At 34.2% G+C, this 22866-nt stretch overlaps 1 protein-coding gene and 1 pseudogene across 1 annotated transcript in view; one reads left to right on the forward strand and one right to left on the reverse strand.

Moving 5' to 3' along the window:
* Window positions 1-22866, forward strand: part of Ndufaf2 (NADH:ubiquinone oxidoreductase complex assembly factor 2) — a 161017-nt gene that overhangs the window by 91603 nt on the left and 46548 nt on the right. Inside the window, exon 2 of the mRNA XM_026402555.2 lies at window positions 11556-11645. Coding sequence (XP_026258340.1) covers window positions 11556-11645 — 90 coding nt within the window. The remainder of the gene's footprint in view (window positions 1-11555; window positions 11646-22866) is intronic.
* LOC113192400 (nucleosome assembly protein 1-like 1 pseudogene) lies at window positions 637-1770 on the reverse strand (annotated as a pseudogene).

Consider the following 22866-nt stretch of genomic DNA (forward strand, 5'->3'; position numbering starts at 1 on the left):
AAAAAAAAAGTAGTACCTGCTGGGATCTGTTGAGATAGTCTTCCATGCTCACATAAATATATATAGAATATGTGAAATTATAGAAACATCATATTTTCAAGTAGGAATACTTCATTTGAGCACTCTGGGAAAATAATAGCTATGATAGTTATTAATTAAATACTAGTTTTTAATTGGAGTTCTGTAATGATACCATATACAAACTTTATAAATGCTAATTTTAAATCTTAAATGGAAAGAGCTCATGCTTGGGAATTAGAAAAATGTATGGTTCAAAATCCAGCTATACTATTTTATTCAGCTGTGTATATTTGAATTAGATAGAGAAATATGAAAAGCAGCTAAACACTGCCTGGTACATAACATTCTCATAATTAATAGATGCTGCATCTGAATAACTTTAGTCAAATTACACTTTAAGTCATATGTAAAAATGGCTTTCAGTGTTAAGAATCCCAACTTTTGTACTCATAATTGATGTTCATTTTATTTACAATGCTTCAAAGTGACAAAGGTGTTTTTTTGCAGGGCCAGGGAGTAGGGGTTGGTGAGGAGTACTAAAAATTGATGCCAGGGGTTCTTTTTTTTTTTCTTTCTTTCTTTTTTTTTTTTTTTTTTGAGACATCCAGATATCTTTTATTGAAAAGATTTACTGCAGCTTTTGACTTCTTCAAAGAGCTGATAACCCTCATCTGCTCTTCACCTTCTTCATCATAATCATCATTATCATCTTCAATAGCTTCTCCAGTGAAGTATAACACTGATCTAGGGATTATACGCTCATGTAAAAAGTGACCAATTTCAAAGTCTGCAGCCAGAATAGCTTTAGCATCACCATCCAGATTCCACTGTCAGGAACTTCAGGAGGTGCAAAAAAATTAAAGAAAGAATCATTGGAAACTGTTTTAGTCAGGGTATGAACTGTCCCTCGTCCCTTGTGTTTGTGCTTCTTAATAGTTTTCAAAGTGACATTCTTTCCTTTTTTTCCAATCTGTCTGGCACCCTGTACAACCCATAATTTCGGATCCATCAAAAGAAAAGAGACCAGAATCGTCTGGTTCTGTCCTCATTCTGTATGTCTTTGTCAACACTTCATTTTTGAAATTCATTGGGTTCAAAGTGAAATTCTAAGATAAAACTCATGGGCTGGCCAGCACCTGAGAACTTCACTTTAATATCTTTCAAGTACTTCAGAATAGGTTCATCATGTTCCTGAACCATGTCACTGAGCAAGTCAACATTATTAAAAACAGTCAACCAAAATTCAGGAATTCCTTTAGGGTCTTCTTTTTCTTCATCTTTTTTCTCATCTTCTATCTTGGCCTTTTCTTTCAGCTCCTCCAAAATTTCCTCTTCTTCATCTGGTTTCCATTCACATTCTTCTTCTGTAGGTTCATAAACTGCATTAGTGATCTCAAATCACTTATCAAATAGAGGTTGATAGAGAACAGCATACTTCCTTTCAAGATCATGAACTTCCTCATAGAATTTGGCTTCTCTCTGTGCACATTTAACTTGAAGGTTTTTGAGAGCATTCACTCATCTTTTAATTACCCTAGGCAAGCTTTCAATGTATCCTGTTGGTGTTTCTACCAGACCATCAAGTCTTTCTTGAAGAGCTGCAAGAATCTGAGGATTTTGCATCATCTGAACAGTCAGCTGACGCGCTTTGATTTTTTTTTCTTCACCAGTTTCTTCTTCTTCTACTTCTTCAACATCATCCAAATCTTGATCAAGTTCAGACTGTTTTTTGTTGTCAATGTCTGCCATGTTGTAGGAACTTCAAATACTTTTAAAATAAACCTGAAAAGTTGGGCACAGTACTGCACATCTGTAATCCTAGCAACTCCACAGGCTGAGGCAGGAGGATTCCAAATTCTAGGCCAGCCTCATCAAGGTAGGAAGACCCGGCTGCTAGTATGGGGAGCCAGGCAGTCGGAGCTGCCCATGCAGTGACTCAGGGAGGCAGCAGAGATGGGAGGAGCAGGAGGTGGTGCCCAGAGCAGATGGCACCAAAAAAGCCCAGGGATTCTTTAACATTGAGCTATGTCACCAGTCTTGTTGTCATTGTTATTTTGAGACAGGTTCTCACTTGCTAAGGCTGGCCTCAAATTTGCAATCCTGACTCAGCCTCCTGAGTAGCTGGGATTACAGGCCTGTGCTACCACATCTAGCCACTGTGACAAAAGTTGTGGTTCTTGACTCTCAGTAGCCCTCACTTTCATACATTATACATTGACACTTCTAAGCCTCATTTTGTATGTAGAATTCAGACTTTAATACTTGTAATTGTCACCTGACTATACTGCTTGCTGCCACTTCCATACAGGGCAAAAGTCATACAGTAAGAATCTTATCCTGACCTTTCTACTTCATCACCATTTCTTCTTACCAGGGGCTGCTCTCAGATATCAAAGGCCTAAAACTTGCTTATTTTTAAGGGGACAGCTGTCACAGAGATAAGTCACCTCAGTCAGCCCATCATCTCTTTCTCCTCCAAAGTCCTCTCCGGCTTCAACTCGCCTCTCATCCTGCTGCACCAGTGAGAAATATTGGTCTGAAAGTAGACAGCTTGTTGAAATTCCTCACACAGATCACATGTGCTTGTGGTTATAGCCAAATTACGCTTTTAACTTTGGTTTGGGACTGGTGGAAGAAAATCTGTCCTATGCTATCGTAGATATCTTGTGAGTTCTGAAGCTCTGAATTTAAACATTAAAGATTACCCCCCAAATCTGCCCGGGCTTCTGAGGATACATGAGGAAATAGGGAAAGAGATACCTGGGTCTGTTGTCTCATTCTTCAGGACTGTTGGTGTCTCCTGTCACCCACATCTGTCAATTCACCTACAGGGTCACTAAAACCCTAGAAAAGCAGTATTTTTAGGTAGCAAAATTAGTAATTTATCATTTTTAACCTAGTTAGTCAGCTGTCTTTCTCTGACCAAAATACCTGACAAGAACAATTTAGAAGAGGAAAAATTTATTTTGGGATCGTGGTTTCAGTGGTTCAGTCCATGGTCAACCAAATCCTTTGCTCTGGGCATGAGGTGAGGCAGAACATAATGATGGAAGGGCATGGCAGAGGAAAGCTCTTAGCTTATGGTAGCTAGGAAGCAGAGAAAGAGATGTAGCCAGGACAAGATATAGTCCACGGCCACACCCCCAGTGAGTTCCTCCAGTCTGACCATACCTGCCTACAGTTACCACCCAGCAGTTCATTCAAGTAATTTCATCTGTCTTGGATTAACTCATTAATGACTTTACAGTTCTCATAATCTGATTATGTCACCTGTGAACCTTCCTACATTGTCTAACACTTGAGCTTTTAGGAAGGATACCTCATTTTTAAACCATAACATCATATTTTTTATAATATGTGTCATATTCCATTTTAATTTTTAAAATTGTTTATCATTGCTCAGGAATAAACTAAAGGTCTTATTCAACTTTTAAATGTGTAAGAACACCCTATATGCAGAGGAAGGGGAAATTATTTCCAATTAAAACAAAAGATAACTCCTCTTCGTTGATTCCCCTCCCTCCCTCCCTCCCTTCCTTCCTTCCTTTCTTTTGACCAGTGCTAGGGATTGAGCCTGGAGTCTTGCACATGCTAGGCAAGCACTCTACCACTAAGTTACATCCCCAACCCCATTAATATTTCTTACCAGAACCAATCTTTACCATGATGCTTACAAAATGGTAATTTTTCCAACCCTGGCACTTGCTCCATATTTATGTTAGTACTCTGGTAAGTAAAAGCCCTTTTGTCTCCCCAGTTTATTTATCTATCTGTCTGCCTTTTAGCACTCTGGCTTTATGGAATCCTGATTTGTTTGTTTCCAGTGGTATATATTTCAACATTTTGGTCTCAGGCTCATTTTAAAGTCATCACAGGGCTCTTTTTTTTTAATGGCATATACATTGATATTTATCATTAAAACTCGAAGTGAGAATTTTAAAAGTTTATTAATTTACTTAAAAATAGCATTAATAAAACCATTATATATTAACATAAAAATATATAGTCTTACCTTAGTATCCCATGGGGAATTGTATCCTATTGCAGATACCAAAGTTTTCAAATGCTGCAAAATGATGTAATATTTGCATACGTCCCCCAGACAGCCTCCCATATACTCAAAGCATCTCCAAATTACTTATTATATCTAATACAGTGTAAATGTTATATAAATAGTTGTTATACCATGTTGTTTAGGGAGTAATGATAAGAAATAACCCATAAATGTTCTATACAGATGCAGGTTTTTAAAAATATTTTGAATCAGCAGTTGTTAAATCTGTGGTCACAAAACTCATGGATTGGGGGTAGGGCTAAGTGTATTGTTTATCAGAAATAACTATTTTCCAAACCAGAAAATTTTAGGGAAAAGATGATCATTGTTTCATGCTTTTATGAATCTGTTCAGTGTCTGGCTTAATAAAAGATGGCTAGGTTTTCATATCACTTTCTCATTCAGTATGTTGCTATATTATACATCATGTAACTTTTGTACATTTATGATAGTTATTATAGTTGATCATTTAAATTGTTTCTCACATTTTGCATTTTCTGGTAATAGTTTAATGAATATTTTGTGCACATGTGTTATCAGTAACAGTCATTCTTAAACATACAAAGAGTTCCTACAAATCAGCAAGTAAAAGACCATAGGAGAATGGTCATAGGACATGAAAATTTCACACAAAAAAAGGAGTACAGAGCCTCTTAAAATGAAATAATGCCAGCCTTGTTCACTAAAAGAAAAAAATATCTACAAGTTATCATTTTTAACCTATTGTTTGGCAAAAAATTAAAGGGCAAAAGTAACCAGGCACAGTGACATACACTTGTAATCCCTGTGATGTGGGAGGTTTAGGCAGGAGCATGGCAGGTTTGAGGCCAACCTCAGCAACTTAGATCCTGTTTCCAAATAAAATATAAAAATGACTGTGGATGTTGCTCATTTTTAGAAAGCTTTTGGGTTCAATCCCCAGTTCCTTCCCCCCCCAAAAATTAAAAGTTTTAGGGGGGAAATGTGTATATATTTTTGAAAATGTATATTTGTGTGAGTTAAATTGGCGAAACTTTTATGGACCACAATTTGGAAATAGTTGTCAATATTATAAATGAACATTCCATTTGACCTACCAATTCTTCTGGGAGTTTAGCTCCTGTATATATTTATACTGATTTGAAAAGACATATATGTAAGGTTACTCATTGGATCATTGTTTATAATGGCAAAATGTCAAGAGCAATTTAAATAGTCATCAATAAGGAAAAAGGAAAATATTATGATAAACCCATTCTCTGTACTATCCCATGTTTATTAAAAATTATGACATTAGGGGAAATTTTAAAAGAAGGGAGAAAAGAATAAAAAAGAAAAAGAAAAATGATGAAGCAGCTCTTTTGTAATTGTGCTAAAAAACTCCCAAGATTATTAAGGGGAGAGGGGGAAGCAAGATACAAGCAATATAATTGGCATGGTGTTAATTTGTGTATAAAAAATCATATACATATATTTGCCCATCTGTAAGCTATCCCTGGAACTACTTCAGAAACTGATCATTGTGTTGACAGGGAGAAAAATTAAATGGCCAGGAGACAGGAGTGGGAGGGAGACTTTCATACTTGTGCTCAGATAGCTTATTCAGAAAATAAATGATTTTTAAGTTCTTAGGGAAGACATCACAAGATTGTCAATAAAATCTATATCCTGAAAATGAAACTTAAAGTATCAAAAAGTCCTAGGATTTTCCTGAGAAGATTCACTCTGATTATTCTTGGGGAAACTTGATCTGAAAATAGAGGATATCTGGGCTTTCTCCCTCTACCAGTGGATTTGGAGTCTTTAATGAACATTTTTTCCCTCTGTAAAGTTCATCCCTGCTAACTTCAGGGAATTCCTCAAAGAATTTTTTCTGTCTGCAGTGTTCCGTCTTCTTCTTCTAGGTCAGAAACGGGAAAAAAAAAAATAGGGGGGTAAAAGGGTAGAAAAGACCAAAAGATATTTTCCCATGGTGGAGTTTTATCTCTCAAAAAGAATTTCCTTGGTGATCAGGATATTAGATGAATCACTCCACTTTACTACTTCTTCCTCAGATCTTGAAGTTCTACCTTAATTTGGAAGACTTACTTTGTGTGACGTGCCTGATGTATGTTTTTTAATCGGCATGAATTTTCTTTTAATATTATTTTAATTTGCTTTATTGCTCATTCTTAGAGAAGCAATCTCTTTGATTTTTGTCTTGACATTTAAAACACACTTAAACAAAAGGAATATTAACACACTTCTACAGGAGCTTCCTTTTTCTTTAGACTTTAAGTTGTAGAATAATGATAAAAATTTCATATTCTATGTGGCAGGAAAAATATATATGCATAACTTTAATCTTATAAATGTGTATGTATTTCTGTTTTTGTAGATTTGTAATCTACAAAGTATTAATGAAAGGATATTTTAAGTAGTGGGGTTATGGATAGATTTTTATATTCTTACAACTTTCTGTGTTTTCCAGATTTTCTTCAGTGATTATTTAGTGAATGTTGAATGACTCAGGATTTCTATGTTAAATGAGTTGAGATAGTTTTCTATATTCTAAAAATATAGTGAAAGGAGTGGTTTTCATTTTTTAGAGATAATTTGTTTTTAATATTCTTACAAATAGTTGTTACTTTTGATAGTAGCTTAGCCGTTATATTTTACTGACTAAATGTGTTAGGTTTATAGATGTAGTATTTATAGATATCTTGAAGTCTGTTAGTATAACTTAGTGGTTAAGTCTTCAGGGCTAGAGTCAAAAGATCAAAGTTCACATCTTGACTCTTGTTTCTTAGTAAATGACCTGAAGTTAATGAATTAAGTTCTCTTTAAAAAATCTCTTCATTTATAAGATGAAATAATAATAGTAACCTCATGAAGTTGTAAAGTTTAAGAGAAATTATTCATACAAAGTTAAAATTTAGTTGAATGTCATTCACATGGTGAACATGCCATAAATATTAGCTATTTTTAAAATCTGATCACCCCTGGAATTTGTTATGAAATGAAGGGTAAACACATCCAAGCAAGACTTTGATATTCATCAACCATTCTGTGTCCACAGGAATTTCTTATGCCCTATAAAACCATATGTGTTGCTGAGCCTCTCTGATTAAACTACTGTGGTCTGCAGTATGGTTTCCCAAGTACAGTCTACAAGATGATTTCAGGTGATACATGACAAATCTTTACACTTAACTTGTATATCTATTTTGTTATATGTACATGAAATATATAACTACTGCATATATTGGTATCTTTCAGAATAAGATAAAAAGAGAACATTGAAGGATTGCTTAGAGCATTGCTTAGAGCCTCACTAAGTTGCTCCGCCTGGCTTTGAATTTGCAATCCTCCTGGCTGTGCCTCCTTAGTTGCTATGATTACAGTCATACACCACCACACTGGAAAAATTCCTATTTTAAAAAAAATATCTTTATTTTGTTTATTTATTTATCTTTATGTGGTGCTGAGGATTGAACCCGGTGCCTCACATGTGTGAGATAAGCACTCTGCCACTGAGCCACAACCTCAGCCCCAGGACTTTTTTTTTTTTTTTTTTTTTTTAACAGAGAAAAGAACACACAAAATTTGTTACATGCCTAAGGCATGGGAATATAAGATTCTAGCTTTAGAACTTTGTTCTCTAGAGTCTCCTCCCCATATCTGTGTCCAGGGTTTCCATCCTGATCCTGGAAGCTCAGTAGAATTGATGAAATTTGTCTTCCATCTAAACTTTTGTCATCTACCCTGTACCTGGAAATCTTTTATTTTTTTAACTAAATGAGTTACATATTTTTCAAAACAAAATGAATAGAAAATCTGACATTTTCTTAGGACAATTAGCTGAATGGTAGCCTGCTTTTAAAATTTTAAGTTTCAAAAATAAATTGTTATTTCTTTAATCTTCAAGTCCATATACTATTAACCATTATAGTATTCTTGAATTCAAATTTTATTTTTATTGTTTCAATTAAATCTAATGTTTTTTACTATTAAGTAAAACAACTATGTATTGGGATTTTTAGTGCCCATTGAGTACACCAATGTGAATTTCTTATTTTTTTTAGCATTTATTAAGCCTAAAGTCACATTAAATTAAATGTTTTTGTTATTAAGTTGATTTTAAAATATAAATTAGACCCTAAAATTTGACACATGAGCATACACATTAATTTGCTTTATTCATGAGGATAGAAGTGCTTTTGCTATGATAACTAGGTTGTCTTTACAAATACTGCACAAAAGCATATTAATGTAAGTGCATAGTTTGTACATAATTTCTTACTCAATGAGAAATATAAATTTCATTTATAATTTATAAAAATCAATCATACAAGTAGGATTTATTCCCAAGAATGAAGTAGTTTTAAAACTGTTTGTTTTGAGGGGAAAAGAATATATGATTATAAAGACTTCATCTGATAAACTCATAGTTTTATTTTATATTTTTAAAGATGTATACTTTTAAAAGCACAACTTTGATATGAACTATTTTTAAACAAAGATTTATTCAGTGATTATCAAGGGATTAAACAAGTTCATAAATTACTGTTCCTGTCTTTTCATTTACACACAAAAATAGATATGACTTTTGATTTTTAAAATTCTTGAGAGACCTTACATGAAATTTATTGACCTAAAAATAGGAATGAAAAGTTGGGGTTTTTTTTGTGTGTCACATATATACAGATACACTGGTAACGTGTTCTTCACTTGTGCTTCTGAGAGATCTAGAACTCTATCCCTTCCTTGTGTGCTGAACTCTCTTGAGGTCCACGTAAGACCTTACAGACCACACACATACATACTTTCAGAATCCTTTGTACTATCATTTTTTTGTTTTAGACCATGTTCTTTCTTTTAGCTGTTATTGGTAAAATAACATACTTATATCTGGGTATTTAGGTAAGTACCATATGAAGACATAGGCATTTGACTTTCAAATATTTTGAAAACTGATACGGAAGTATACTTTATCGTAATAACCATTGTTATGGTATATTTATGTATGAATATAAACAGCATTTTAGTGAAAATACATTTATATATATTATGCCTCTGCTATGACAGAGAAATGCAGCTGTCATTGTTAATATTTTCTTTTTACTCTAAGCCTTGTCCCTATAACTTAGGGACATTTACTACAAATCCCCTGCCCTTCTGTAGGTTTATTGCATAAGATGAGGAAAATATAACTCCTCTTTATAAACCTTAAGGAACTTGCATGTTAGGATTCAATCAGACTGGTTAAATGAATTTATAATGAAATGCAGAGCTTTCCTGGCCACATACTTCAGGGTTATTGGCCATTAAATGACTTGTCTATGAAATCCCAGTCTTTTACTTATTCTTCCAAAAACAGGAAGTAACAACCAGCCATTTGGTCTTCTCAGGCTGTCCTTTATCCTACACATTCACTCCCAGGAGCCCTTGTCCACAAATGAAGGAATCTTAGTTAGTAAAACTGCAGGAAGTATATAAGAGAGATTTGCAGGCAACCGTGTCAGTTTCTTTAATTATGTTGCCCAGTCTCCTTAGTATGGTATAAGATTGGCTGAGGAGGGTTGAAGAAAGGAGTGTCCTATAATGCCCAGACTTCTATCCAAGACTGATCTAATCACTGTTAAGTCATACTGCTCCCTTTATCCTTACTCACTGGTGTCTTCTCTGTCTCAGCTCACATTCCCTGTAGTACAGAACCATGCTTGTTAACTGTTGGAAATAGAAAGCCTACCTAGTTTCACCAGCTCAAAGATTGAATGATAGGCAAACATTTTGAAGCCACCATTTTGACAAAGCAGCTTTGAAGGATATAATCAAGACTTCAAAATAGAAGAAAATGATGAATAGTTTTATGCCTTCTATATGAACTTAAAATACATTTTAATCAACTATATATTTTTTAATTTAATTTTTATTTGTTTTAATTAGTTATCCATGATAGTATAATGCATTTATGCACTTTAATATATCATTTATAGATGGGATTTAATTTCTCATTTTCTGAGTGTACATGCTATAGAATCACATTTATCATGCAGTCACATATATGCATAAAGTAATAATGTCTGTTTCATTCTATTATCCTTTCTATCCCCACATCCCCTCCCCTTCCCTCTACCTAATCTAAGGTAACTCTATACTTCTCTAGTTCCCCACCCCTAATTGTGAATTAGCATTCACATATTAGAGAAAACATTTGACCTTTGGTTTTTTGGGGATTGGCTTATTTCACTTAGCATGATATTCTCTAACTCCAACCATTTACTGGCAAATGTCATAATTTTATTCTTATTTAAAGCTGAGTAATATTCCATTGACTATATATACCACATTTTCTTTATTCATTCATCTATTGAAGGACACCTAGGTTGGTTCTCTAGTTTAGTTGTTGTGAATTGAACTGTTATAAACATTGGTGTGACTGCACTACTGTAGTATGCTGATTTTAAGTCCTTTGGGTATGAACTGAGGAGTGGGATAGCTAAGTCAAATGATAGTTTCATTCCAACTTTTCTGAGGAATCTCCATATTGCTTTCCATAGTGGTAATACCAATTTGCAGTCTCACCAGTAATGTATGAGTGTACCTTTTTTCTCACATCCTTGCCAATATTTATTGTTGCCTATATTCTTGATGATTGCCATTCTGACTGGAGTGAGATGAAATCTTAGTGAAGTTTTGATTTGCATTTCTCTAATTACTAAAGATGTTGAACACTTTTTCATATATTTGTTGGTCAATTGAATTTCTTCTTCTATGAAGTGTCTGTTTAGTTCTTTAGCCCATTTATTGACATAGTTATTTGGGGTTTTTTTGGTGTTAAGTTTTTTGATAAACTCCTCATTTTTGAGAAATATAAGTAATAGGCATTTCTCATCCCATCCTTCTTTCCTCTGTACCTTTTTCTTTAGTGTTCTCTCTGCTTTCCTGTTTTTACATTTCTGCCATTTCATTCTGCATGTCCATCTCACACCTGAAGCACCATATCTGAGGCTCACCACTTTTTGTCCCTCTTTCATTATATTCCCTTGAGAGGTAGTAACTCAGGCCATAGAACCCATCCTGTGGCTTGGATCTATTAAGTTTTTCAATATACTGTGGGGCAAGGGTAGTACCAATTTCTCATGGTCTATAATGGGTAGTCACAGCAACGTGTGACACCTCTGGTGCATATACTTGTGAGTTTAAAGGCATAAAACAATTACTAAAATTCTTTTATGAGTTATTAGTGTCTTGCAGGATTGATTGTTCTTTTTCCTTATATAAAATCTATATTTATGCTACCAAAATTAATTTTGCATACTATGGAAGACTGTTTTAAAATTCTACAGTTCAGAAATTTTTTTTGAATATATAATTCTGAATAGAATCTATTCTTTTTCCTTCTAATTTTATTCTTTTACAATATCAAGGTTGTGAAGTATCAAAAGAGAAGACATTATTTGTAATAACTACTATGTTATGTTCATTTAAAAATGTATTTATCACTTTTGTCTTACAGGACAAACTATTCGAGAAAAAAGGATTGTAGAAGCAGCAAATAAAAAAGAAACAGACTATGAAGTGGGGGATATCCCAACAGAATGGGAAGGTAAGATTCTGCTTTTAGTAGAATTATCTGAGAGGCAAATTGTTTAACAAAAATTTTTAATTTTAATTTTAACAGAAGTTAATAAGAGCATATATAATTACATACTTCTCTTTTTTGAAAAACCTTTTATATCCTGAATCCATCAAACTCTTTTTAAACATTGCATTTCTTTAAAATTTATGAAGTTGACAAACTTTGGAAAGGGAACGCATGTATAACAAAAAGACCTATGAAGCATTAGCAGAGCTGGGACTAAAGTGAGGCAAGCAAAACTCCACATATGCAAAGTTAAAGAGATACCCACCCTGCACTTGGACAACCCCAGGATTTGAAGCCAATTTCTGGCATGCACTAGTTACATGAACTTGAGAAACATACTTTTCAGTCTTAGTTTTCTCTTTTATAAGTTGTTGAGAATACTTGCTGTAGATACCATTTAGAATATTTATTCAAGGCACAGTGACCCTGTTAACTGATCTCCTGTTTAGACAAGGATGGATGGTTGATCCCTATCTTATACTCTGAAATTAAGTAAAAGGTCAAAGGGGTATAAAGCAGCAGGAGCTAATCTGTCCTTGTGGCTTGGGAAGTAATATATGAACATGGGAGCTTGAGAGTAGCCATTTTCAATCCACCATTAAAGTTTTATTGCAGAAAAAGCTGATCAACAGAGAAGAAAACTGAAACTACTTTGCAAAGAAAATACATAAGAAAGCAAGAATATTTCCTAGGTTTCCAACAGCTCTCCAGTTCCCAGTTATATTTCTTTCTTAATGAAGTTTCGATGCAAATAAGTATTCTAACCAGGACTTTATGTCCTTAATATACATTTACCTTTTTTCCTTTCCAGTTCCTTATATAGTGCCTGACACATGGGAAGGCACATAGTAAGTGCTCAGTAAGCAACCGTATTAAATACCTAAGGTCTAGACTATGTTAGGCTTTGTTATTTGCCACTAAAAGAACCTTACCTGAAAATATATAATCTTGAAAAGAATGTAGACCACACAGTGATAATGGTAAGAAACCACGAGCAGAATATTCAAGAAATATGGGATAGCATAAAAAGGCCAAATTTAAGAGTTATTGGGATAAAGGAAGGCCTAGAGGTCCAAACCAAAGTAATGAGAAATCTATTCAATGAAATAATATAAGAAAACGTTCCAAACATGAAGAATGAATTAGAAATCCAAATTCAAGAAGCCTATAGGACACTGAATGTACAAAATCACAATAGATCCACACCAAGGCACATTATAATAAAAATGCCCAACATACAGAATAAGGAGAGAATTTTAAAAGCCACAAGAGAAAGCAATCAGATTACATATAGGGGAAAACCAATTAGGATAATGGCAGATTTTTCAGCATAGACCTTGAAAGCTAGAAGATCCTGGAACAACATATATCAAGCTCTGAAAGAAAGTGGATGCAAAACAAGAATCTTGTGTCCAGAAAAATTAATTAAAGTTTAGATTTGATGATATAAAAACCTTCCATGATAAACAAAAGTTAAAAGAATTTATAGCTAGAAACCCAGAACTACAAAACATCCTTGGAAAAATATTCCATGAAGAGGAAACGAAAACCAACAATGAAAATCAATAGAGGGAGGTAGTATCCTAAAGGAAAAACTAATCAAAGAAGAAAATCAAGTCAAGTTAAATAATAAAAATAAACAAATATGGCTGGGAATACAAACCATGTCTCAATAATAACCCTGAATGTTTAAGCCTTAATGGCTTAAACTCACCAATCAAGAGACATAGGTTAGCAGATTGGATAAATAAAAAAAAGACACAACAATATGCTGCCTCTAGGAGATTCATCTGATAGGAAAAGACATACACAGACTGAAGGTGAAAGGTTGCGAAAAATCATACCACTCACATGGACTGCAGATGCAAGTAGGGGTTTCCATCCTCATATCAAATAAAATAGACTTGGGCTGGGGATGTGGCTCAAGCGGTAGCGCGCTCGCCTGGCATGCGTGCAGCCCCGGTTCGATCCTCAGCACCACATAGAAACAAAGATGTTCTGTCCGCCAAAAAACTAAAAAATGAATATTAAGAAATTCTCTCTCTCTAAATAAATAAATAAATAAATAAATAAATAAATAAATAAAGTAGAGTTCAAGCCAAAGTTAATCAAAAGAGATAAAGATGGACATTATATACTGCTCAAGATATCCATACACCAACAAGACATAACAACCATAAATATATATGCCCCAAACATTGGAGCAGCTTTGCTCATCAAACAAAGTCTTCTCAAGTTCAAGAGTGAAATTGACCACAGCACAGTACTCATGGGTGACTTTAACATACCTCTCTCACCACTGGATAGATCTTCCAAACAAAAATTGAATAAAGAAACAATAGAGCTCAATAATACAATTAATAACTTTGACTTAACTTATATACAACATTTCAACCTTTATCAAGCGGGTCCACTTTCTTCTCAGCAGCACATGGATCCTTCTCTAAAATAGACCATATACTATGCCACAAAGCAACTCTTTTTTTTTAAAGAGAGAGAGAGAATATTTTAATATTTATTTTTTAGTTTTCGGTGGACACAACATCTTTATTTTATTTTTTTATGTGGTGCTGAGGATCAAACCCAGTGCCCCATGCATGCCAGGCAAGTGCATTACCGCTTGAGCCACATCCCCAGCCCACAAAGCAACTCTTAATACAAAAAAGTAGAGATACTACTATGCATTTTATCAGATCATAATGGAATAAAATTGTAAATCAATGACAAATTAAAAAATAAAAATTACTCCAACACTTGGAGACCAAACAATATGATACCGAATGAACAATGGGTTACAGAAGACATCAAGGAGGAGATTAAAAAATTCTTAGACGTAAATGAGAACATAGACACAACATATCGAAATTGCTGGGACACTGTGAAAGCAGTACTCAGAGGAAATTTTATTTCATGGACTTCATTCCTTCAAAGAAGAAAAAATCAACAAATAAATGACCTAACATTTCATCTCAAAGCCCTAGAAAAAGAAGAACAAATCAACACCAAAAGCAGTAGAAGACAGGAAGTAATTAAAATTAGACCTGAAATGAAAACAATTGAAAAAATTGACAAAGCAAATGTTGGTTCTTTGAAAAAATAAATAAAATTGACAGACCCCTAGCTACACTAACAAATAGAAGGAGAGAGAAAACTCTCCAGCATACATGATGAAAAAGGTAATATCACAACAGACACTATAGAAATACAGAGGATAATTAGAAATTATTTTGAAAACTTACACTCCAATAAAATATAAGATATTGAAGGCATCAACGAATTTCTTAAGTCATACGATTTGCCCAGATTGAATCAGGATGATATACACAATTTAAATAGACCAATATCAATTGATGAAATAGAAGATGCCATCAGAAGCCTACCAACCAAGAAAAGCCAAGGACCGGATGTATACACAGCTGAGCTCTACAAGACTTTTAAAGAAGAACTAATATCAATACTCTTCAATGTATTTCAGGAAATAGAAAAAGAGGGAGCACTTCCAAACTCATTCTCTGAGGCTAATATCACTTTGATTCTAAAACCAGAAAAAGACACATCAAAAAAAGAAAACTTTAGACCAATATCTCTAATGAATATAGATGCAAAAATTCTCAATAAAATTCTGGCAAATTGAATACAAAGACATCAAAAGTTAGTGTACCACAATCAAGTGAGATTCATCCCAGGGATGCAAGGTTGGTTCAACATTTGGAAACCAAAAAATATAATTTATCATATCAATAGACTCAAAGATAAGAATCATATGATCATCTCAATAAATGCAGAAAAAGCATTTGACAAAATACAGAACCCCTCCATGTTCAAAACGCTAGAAAAACTAGGGGTAACAGGAAAATACCTCAACATTATAAAGACTATCTACTGTAAGCCCCAGGCCACCATCATTCTAAATGGGGAAAAATTGAAGGTATTCCCTCTAAAAACTAGAATAAGACAGGGATGCCCTCTTTCACCACTTCTATTTAACATAGTTCTTGAAACACTGGCCAGAGCAATTAGATGAAAGAAATTAAAGAGATATACATAGGTAAAGAAGAACTCAAATTGGCACTATTTGCTGATGATATGATTCTATACCTAGAAGATCAAAAAGCTCCACCAGAAAACTTATACAACTAGTAAATGAATTCAGCAACATACCAGGATATAAAATTAACACCCATAAAACAAAGGCATTTCTGTGTATCAGCAACAAATCCTCTGAAAGGGAAATGAGGAAAACTACCACATTTACAATAGCCTCAGGAAAAAAAAAACAAACTTGGGAATCAACTTAATAAAAGAGATGAAAGATCTATACAACGAAAACTACAGAACCCTACAGAGAGAAATCAAAGAAGACCGTAGAAGATGGAAAGATCTACCTTGCTCTTGGATAGGCAGAATTAATATTATCAAAATGACCATACTACCAAAAGCACTGTATAGATTTAATGTAATTCCGATCAAAATCCCAATGGCATTCCTCACAGAAATAGAAAAAGCAATCATGAAACTCATCTCGAAAAATAAGAGACCCAGAATAGCTAAAGCAATCCTTAGCAGGAAGAGTGAAGCAGGTGGCATTACTATATCAGACCTTAAACTGTACTCCAGAGCAATAGTAACAAAAACAGTATGGTATTGGCACCAAAACAAATTGGTAGACCAATGTTACAGAATAGAGGACACAGAGAGACTAAACCCACAAAATTACAATTATTTTATATTAGACAAAGGTGCCAAAAACCTGCATTGGAGAAAAGATAGCTTCTTCAACAGTTGATGATGGGAAAACTGGAAATTCATCTGCAACAAAATGAAATTAAACCCCTATCTCTCACCAGCACAAAAATCAACTCAAAGTGGATCAAGGACCTAGGAATTAAACCAGAGACTCTGCGTCTAATAGAAGAAAAAGTAGTCCCTAACCTTTATCATGTGGGATCAGGCCCCAATTCCTTAATAAGATTCCTACCGAGCAAGAATTAAAACCAAGAATCAATAAATGGGATGGACTCAAACTAAAAAGTTTCCTCTCAGCAAAAGAAACAATCTGTGAGGTAAATAGAAAGCCTGCATCTTGGGAGCAAATTTTTACCCCTCACACATCAGATAGAGCACTAATTTCTAGGGTACATAAAGAACTCAAAAAGCTAAACACCAACAAATAAATAAATAAATAAATAGATAACCTATCAATAAATGGGCCAAGGACCTGAACAGACACTTCTCAGAAGAGGATATACAGTCAATCAACAAATATATGAAAAAATGTTCAACATCTCTAGCAATTAGAGAAATGCAAATTAAAACTACTTTATGATTTTATCTCACTCCAGTCAGAATGGCAGCTATTATGAATACAAACAATAAGTGTTGGTGAGGACGTGGGGGAAAAGATACACTTATACATTGCTGGTGGGACTGCAAATTGGTGCAGCCAATCTGGAAAGCAGTGTGTAGATTCCTTTGAAAATTGGGAATGGAACCACCATCTGACCTAGCTATCCCTCTCCTTGGTTTATAGCCAAAGGACTTAAAATCAGCCTATTACAGTAGTGCAGCCACATGAATGTTTATAGCAGCACAATTCACAATAGCTAAACTGTGGAACCAACCTAGATACCCTTTGGTAGATGAATGGATTAAAAATGTGGCATATATATATATATATATATATATATATATATATATATATATATATACACAATAGAATATTACTCAGCAATAAAAGAGAATAAAATCATGGCATTTTCAGGTAAATGGATGGAGTTGGAGGAGATAATGCTAAGTGAAGTTAGCCAATCCCCAAAAAAAAACAAATGCCAAATGTTTTCTATGATATAAGGAGGCTGATTCATAGTGAGGTAGGGAGGGAGAGCATGGGAGGAATAGATGAACTCTAGATAGGGCAGAGGGGTGGGAGAGGAAGGGAGGGGGCAAGGGTTTATTAATGATGGTGGAATGTGATGGTCATCATTATCCAAAGTACATGTATGAAGACATGTACTTTATATACAACCAGAGATATGAAAAATTGTGCTTTATATATGTAATAAGAATTGTAATGCATTCCTTTGTCATTTATTTTTTTAAAAATCAATTAAAAAAGAAAAGCAAAAAAAAAAAGAACCTTAACTGAAGTACCAGTGTCTAACTTATTTATCACTTAACACTTATTGAATGTATAGCTATTTGCCTGGTATTGTGTCAATGCTTTTAAGTCCTTATCATGTTTAATTATCACAATAATTCTGTAAGGTAGACACTATTATAATTATACTCATTTAATGGATAGATCATCTAAGTCCTGGAAAGGTTAGATAAATTGCTTTGGTTATGTAGCTACATACGTATCTGTTGCCTCTTGGTGGTTATAGCATGATAACTTACATGTAGTAGCTATAGGCATTATGTTATGTTTATGCTGGCATGTGAATATAAATATTATTTCAGTGAAAATATCTTTATCTTATTAACAATGAAAATACGTGGAACTATGAGAAAAGAACAAAAATGTGTATAGATAACAGAGATTTTTTTCTAGGAAATACAAATTGCCAATTTCTAGAAGGAATAATTGAGCATTCTTATTTTAATAAACTTTACAGTGATATAAGCTACATTTACAATTCTCAAATAATGCTTACGCCTTCTTATATTGAGTCTATTCTGTCATTTTTTCCAATAATAGCATAGAATTAAAATGTTCATAAAAATAAATTAAGTTATAAATAAACAAATAGGTAATGACTCATATTTTTCAGCCTTTGAGACTTTGAGAGAATTAGAATGAAGTTTTAATGCTTTCTATAAGTGTTTTGTTATAGTAGTTCAGCATGACTATCCCATTGGGCATATTCTTAAAACTAATACATCAACTAAACACTGAAATGAAAGTTATTTCTACAGTGGTACACATTAATTAAATATAAAAAATAAGAAGAACTTTGCACCATGAAAAAATTAAACTAAAATATACACAAATAATACTGTATAGAGAGAAGCAAAGAGAACAAACTTTTAAAATAAATGGTGTTGACACCAAATAAATCCAAAGTTTTTTTCAGGTTCAGATGAATAAAAACTAGCATTTATCAATTATTAGTAGCAGAATACAGGTACACACAAGTTGCATATTATTGATCAATTTGGGTGAAACAATATGCCTATTGAAGACCTCCGAATTTCTGGGTAGGAGAAAGACAAACCAGATAAGCAAATAAACCATGTTATATGCTAGTGGACATATAAAAATAAAAGAGAGAAACCGCACAGGAGTATTTGGGAAGGTTTTACAATTTTAAGTAGTGTTTAGAAAAGGCCTTGCTGAGAAGATGAGTTTTTAATAAAGAAGAGGAAGGAGCTGGCTGTGCCAATAACAACTAGAGGAGGACTCCTGGCACAAGTGCAAAAGCCCTGAGGCAAAAACATGCTCAGATGTTAAGGAATAGCAAGGAAGTCAATATGACTGGGATAGAGCCAGAGAGAAGGTAATAGGAGATACGTTTAGAGAGTTAGCAGAATGCCCAATTTTGTGGGGCCATGGAGGCTATCCTAAGCACTCTGGATTTTACTCTGAATGAGATTATAAGCCTCTGGAGAGAGTTTTGAAAAGAGTATTTATATGCTGAGTTATATTTAATAGTATTACTTTGGCTGCTACATTGCAAAGAAACCCAAGAGACATAGTCAAAACATGCAGCCAGGAGGTTTTAGTAGTACTTTAGGGCAAAGGATAGTTGTGACTTGGACCAGAATGATGTAGGAATGGAAAACAGTAGTTGAATTCTGGATGTATTGTAAAAGTAGATCCAATGGGATTTGCTGACATATTAGATGGAGTGTAAGAGGAAAGCAATCAGTAATGGCCTATAATTTTTTGGCCTCACTTGGAAAAAAGTGAAGTCGCCATTAACTGATAGACAAGCCTACAGGAGGAGCAAATTAGGGAAGTAAACAAAACAAATTTAGGTCATGGTAAGTGTGAGGTATCTATTTAACATACAAGTAAAGATATTAAATTGTTTGTGAGCCAAGTGTTTAATGGAAATATTTGGTTGGCAATAAAATTTGCGAATAGCAAAATAAATGGTATATAAAGCAAGTGAATGCTATATAAAGCTGTGAGCCTAGGTGAAATCACAAAGGGAATGAGTGTCCACAGAAAACAGGGTATTCAAAGACTTAACCTTGTGCTCCTCCAAGCTTTAGAGACAATGGAGACAAAAATGCAACAGCCAGAAAAGTAGGAGGAAAAAATGAGTCACATCTAAAAGCCAATTATCAAGGAGAAAGAAGTGATGAGTAGTGTCAGATGACGACTGAAAATCAATCATTTGCTTTAATGAACAGAGAGGTCTTTAGTCCTGAGAAAAATAGTTCTGTAGAGTGACAGGAGCAAAAGCCTGATAGAAATAAAGAATAGGAAGAGAGAATTTGAAGAGAATGAGTGCAGTCTGTGTTTATGAAAAGTTCATCTGTAAAGAAAAGCAGACTCATGAGGCAGTACCTGGGCAGGAAACTGGAGTCAAGAGAAGAATTTTATTTTGTTTTGCTTTAAAGCCAAAAAAGCTAACAGAGTTTTGTAACAGTAATGGGGAAGATCCAATACAAATAGAAGCATTTATAATGTCGAAAGAGAAGTCCTGAAGAAGGCAGGGTAGGACAGGCTCTAGTATTTGCACTTTGACAATAGTATGGAAAATTCATCAGTAGTATATGGAAAAGTAGAGTTTATGGGCATAGATCCAGTAGATGTTGTGGTGAGAACTTACATGAATTCCCTTCTGATTCCTCCTAATTAAGCAGGGTGGTTTAAAATTTTTTTCTAGATACAAACAACAGCTAAAGACAAATTTGAACTCAAATTATCTGGTCTACAAAGTTTTCACTTCCTGACCCCCACCCCCAGCAGTGCTGGGAGTTGAACTTGGGGGTCTCCTTCATGTTAGGCAAGTGCTGTACTACGAGCTACACCTCCAGGCTTTTTTTTTCCCCTACTTTATATGATGCTGCCTACCTCCTTAATAACTTGATTAATGCCTACTTATTCGTCACATTTTGGAATAGACATTAATTCTCTTTGAAAGTCTTTTTCTGACCCCAGCCTCAGCCCCCAAATGGTGCTGAATAGGATATTCCTGTTTTGTTTTCATTTACTTTGTGTCTCCCCCGGTAATAACACTTATACACTTGTAGAGGATTCTGGTTAGTTTTCTACCTCCTCCCCTTAGACTTGAAGATGTTTTTGTTTTTGTTTTTAGATATATGTGATAGTAGAGTGTATTTTGACATATTATACATAACGTGGAGTGTAACTTCACATTCTTGAGGTTCTACATGATGTGGAGTTAATACTGGTCATGTATTCATATATGAACATAGGAAAGTTATGTCTGTTTCAGTCCACTGTCTTTCTTTCCTATTCCCATCCTCCCTCCCTTCCCTTAATTCCCTTTTGTGGACTTGAAGATTCTTTAGGATAGTCTTTACCTTGTTCATCATTGTATTCCCAGGGCGTAGGTCAGTACTTTACATAAAATAAGTATAAGCTTAATCAATATTTGCTGAGTGAATACATTTGAAATTGAAAGTATAAAAGGAAGAGATACTGTGGGGACTTTGCTCATTTGCCAAAGATAAATCAATCTAAAGAAAGTTATGGTATAGCAAACAAGCAATTGTTTCCAAAAATGTAGAACATTTTTGGGATACCTGTGGGAGATAGTATAGTACTAGCTACTGGATGGTCTCACAGAGTTTCAGCAAACCTTTTAAATTTAACCCATACCATGATGTATAGTTCTTATATAGAACTTCTCAAAAATCTATTTCTCCATAACTCAAATAATATTTTATCTTCCATTTTTGTTCCTTTTTATTGTTTTTGGTAAGTTTAAGCTTCTTTGGTATTAACAGGAATACACATTATTGAGAGAACCTGAAAATATAAAAAGTCGACTATAATTGAAAGAAACGGAATAGCCAGGCTGTTGTGGCTCAGTGGTAGAGCACTAACCTGTCATGTGTGAGGTACTGGGTTCAATCCTTAGCACTGAATAAAAATAAATAAATAAATAAAGGTATTATGTCCATCTACAACTAAAAAAAAAGATTTGAAAAAGAAGAAGTAGAAGAAAGAAACGGAACAGCCCTACACCATTATTGATTGATTGATTGATTGATTGATGGAAAGTTAGGTTATTTATCACATGTACTAATTAAAATGTTAGAATAAAAACTTGGAATAAAGCTATATAAAAATTATTTTCCAGAGATATTAGAACATATCTGTTAAACACTGCTAATTAATAATGAATATCGTGTTTTATCATGTACATCTTTATTGCTTTAATATTAATAATTTTTAACATGTCTTTCTTAGGTCATAGGAACTACCCACCAATAATTTTTTTTTGAGTACCTGGGATTGAACTCAGGGGCCCTCAACCACTGAGCCATATCCCCAGCCCTATGTTGTATTTTATTTGGAGCTAGGGTCTCACTGAATTGCTTAGTGCCTCGCTTTTGCTTAGGCTGGCTTTGAACTTGTGATCCTCCTGCCTCAGCTTCCACAGCTTCTGGAATTACAGGTGTGTACCACTTCACCTGACAAGAATTTTTAAAATTTCATAAAACAGTGGTCAGGGAATGATGCTATCACTGTACCAGCATCAGAAAACCTAGGTTACATTCAAATCTTGCAGAGGGTATTTACTATCTTAGTCATTTGGACAAATTGATTTTCTTCCCTGTTTTTCACTTATTAGCTTTAAAAGACAAATTCAGAATCCTTTAAAAGTCCATCTTTCTTGATGTTCTGTGAGTACATAATTCTAGGAGTATCTCTATTCAACTCATGTCCCAACCCAGAGTCTCTGAGCCTATTGCTCAACCAAATTGATTGTCTGGGAATGACTGAGAACTATTGGTGATTTTTATCCAATGATAGCTATACATATTAATTATTTATTACTGCATTAAAAAATTACTCCAAAAGTTAGAGACTTAACAGACATTTACTATCTCATATTTTTAATGCATCGGGAAGCCAAGTGTAGCTTAGATATGTATCCTCTGGCATGAGGTCTCCCACATAGCTGAGGCAAGGTGCATGTCTGGGCTCCATTCATATTCCACTCAGGGATGATAAACTTTCAAACTCATTTATGTGACT

Source organism: Urocitellus parryii, chromosome 1 (assembly GCF_045843805.1).
Source record: "Urocitellus parryii isolate mUroPar1 chromosome 1, mUroPar1.hap1, whole genome shotgun sequence".
NCBI lineage: Eukaryota > Metazoa > Chordata > Mammalia > Rodentia > Sciuridae > Urocitellus > Urocitellus parryii.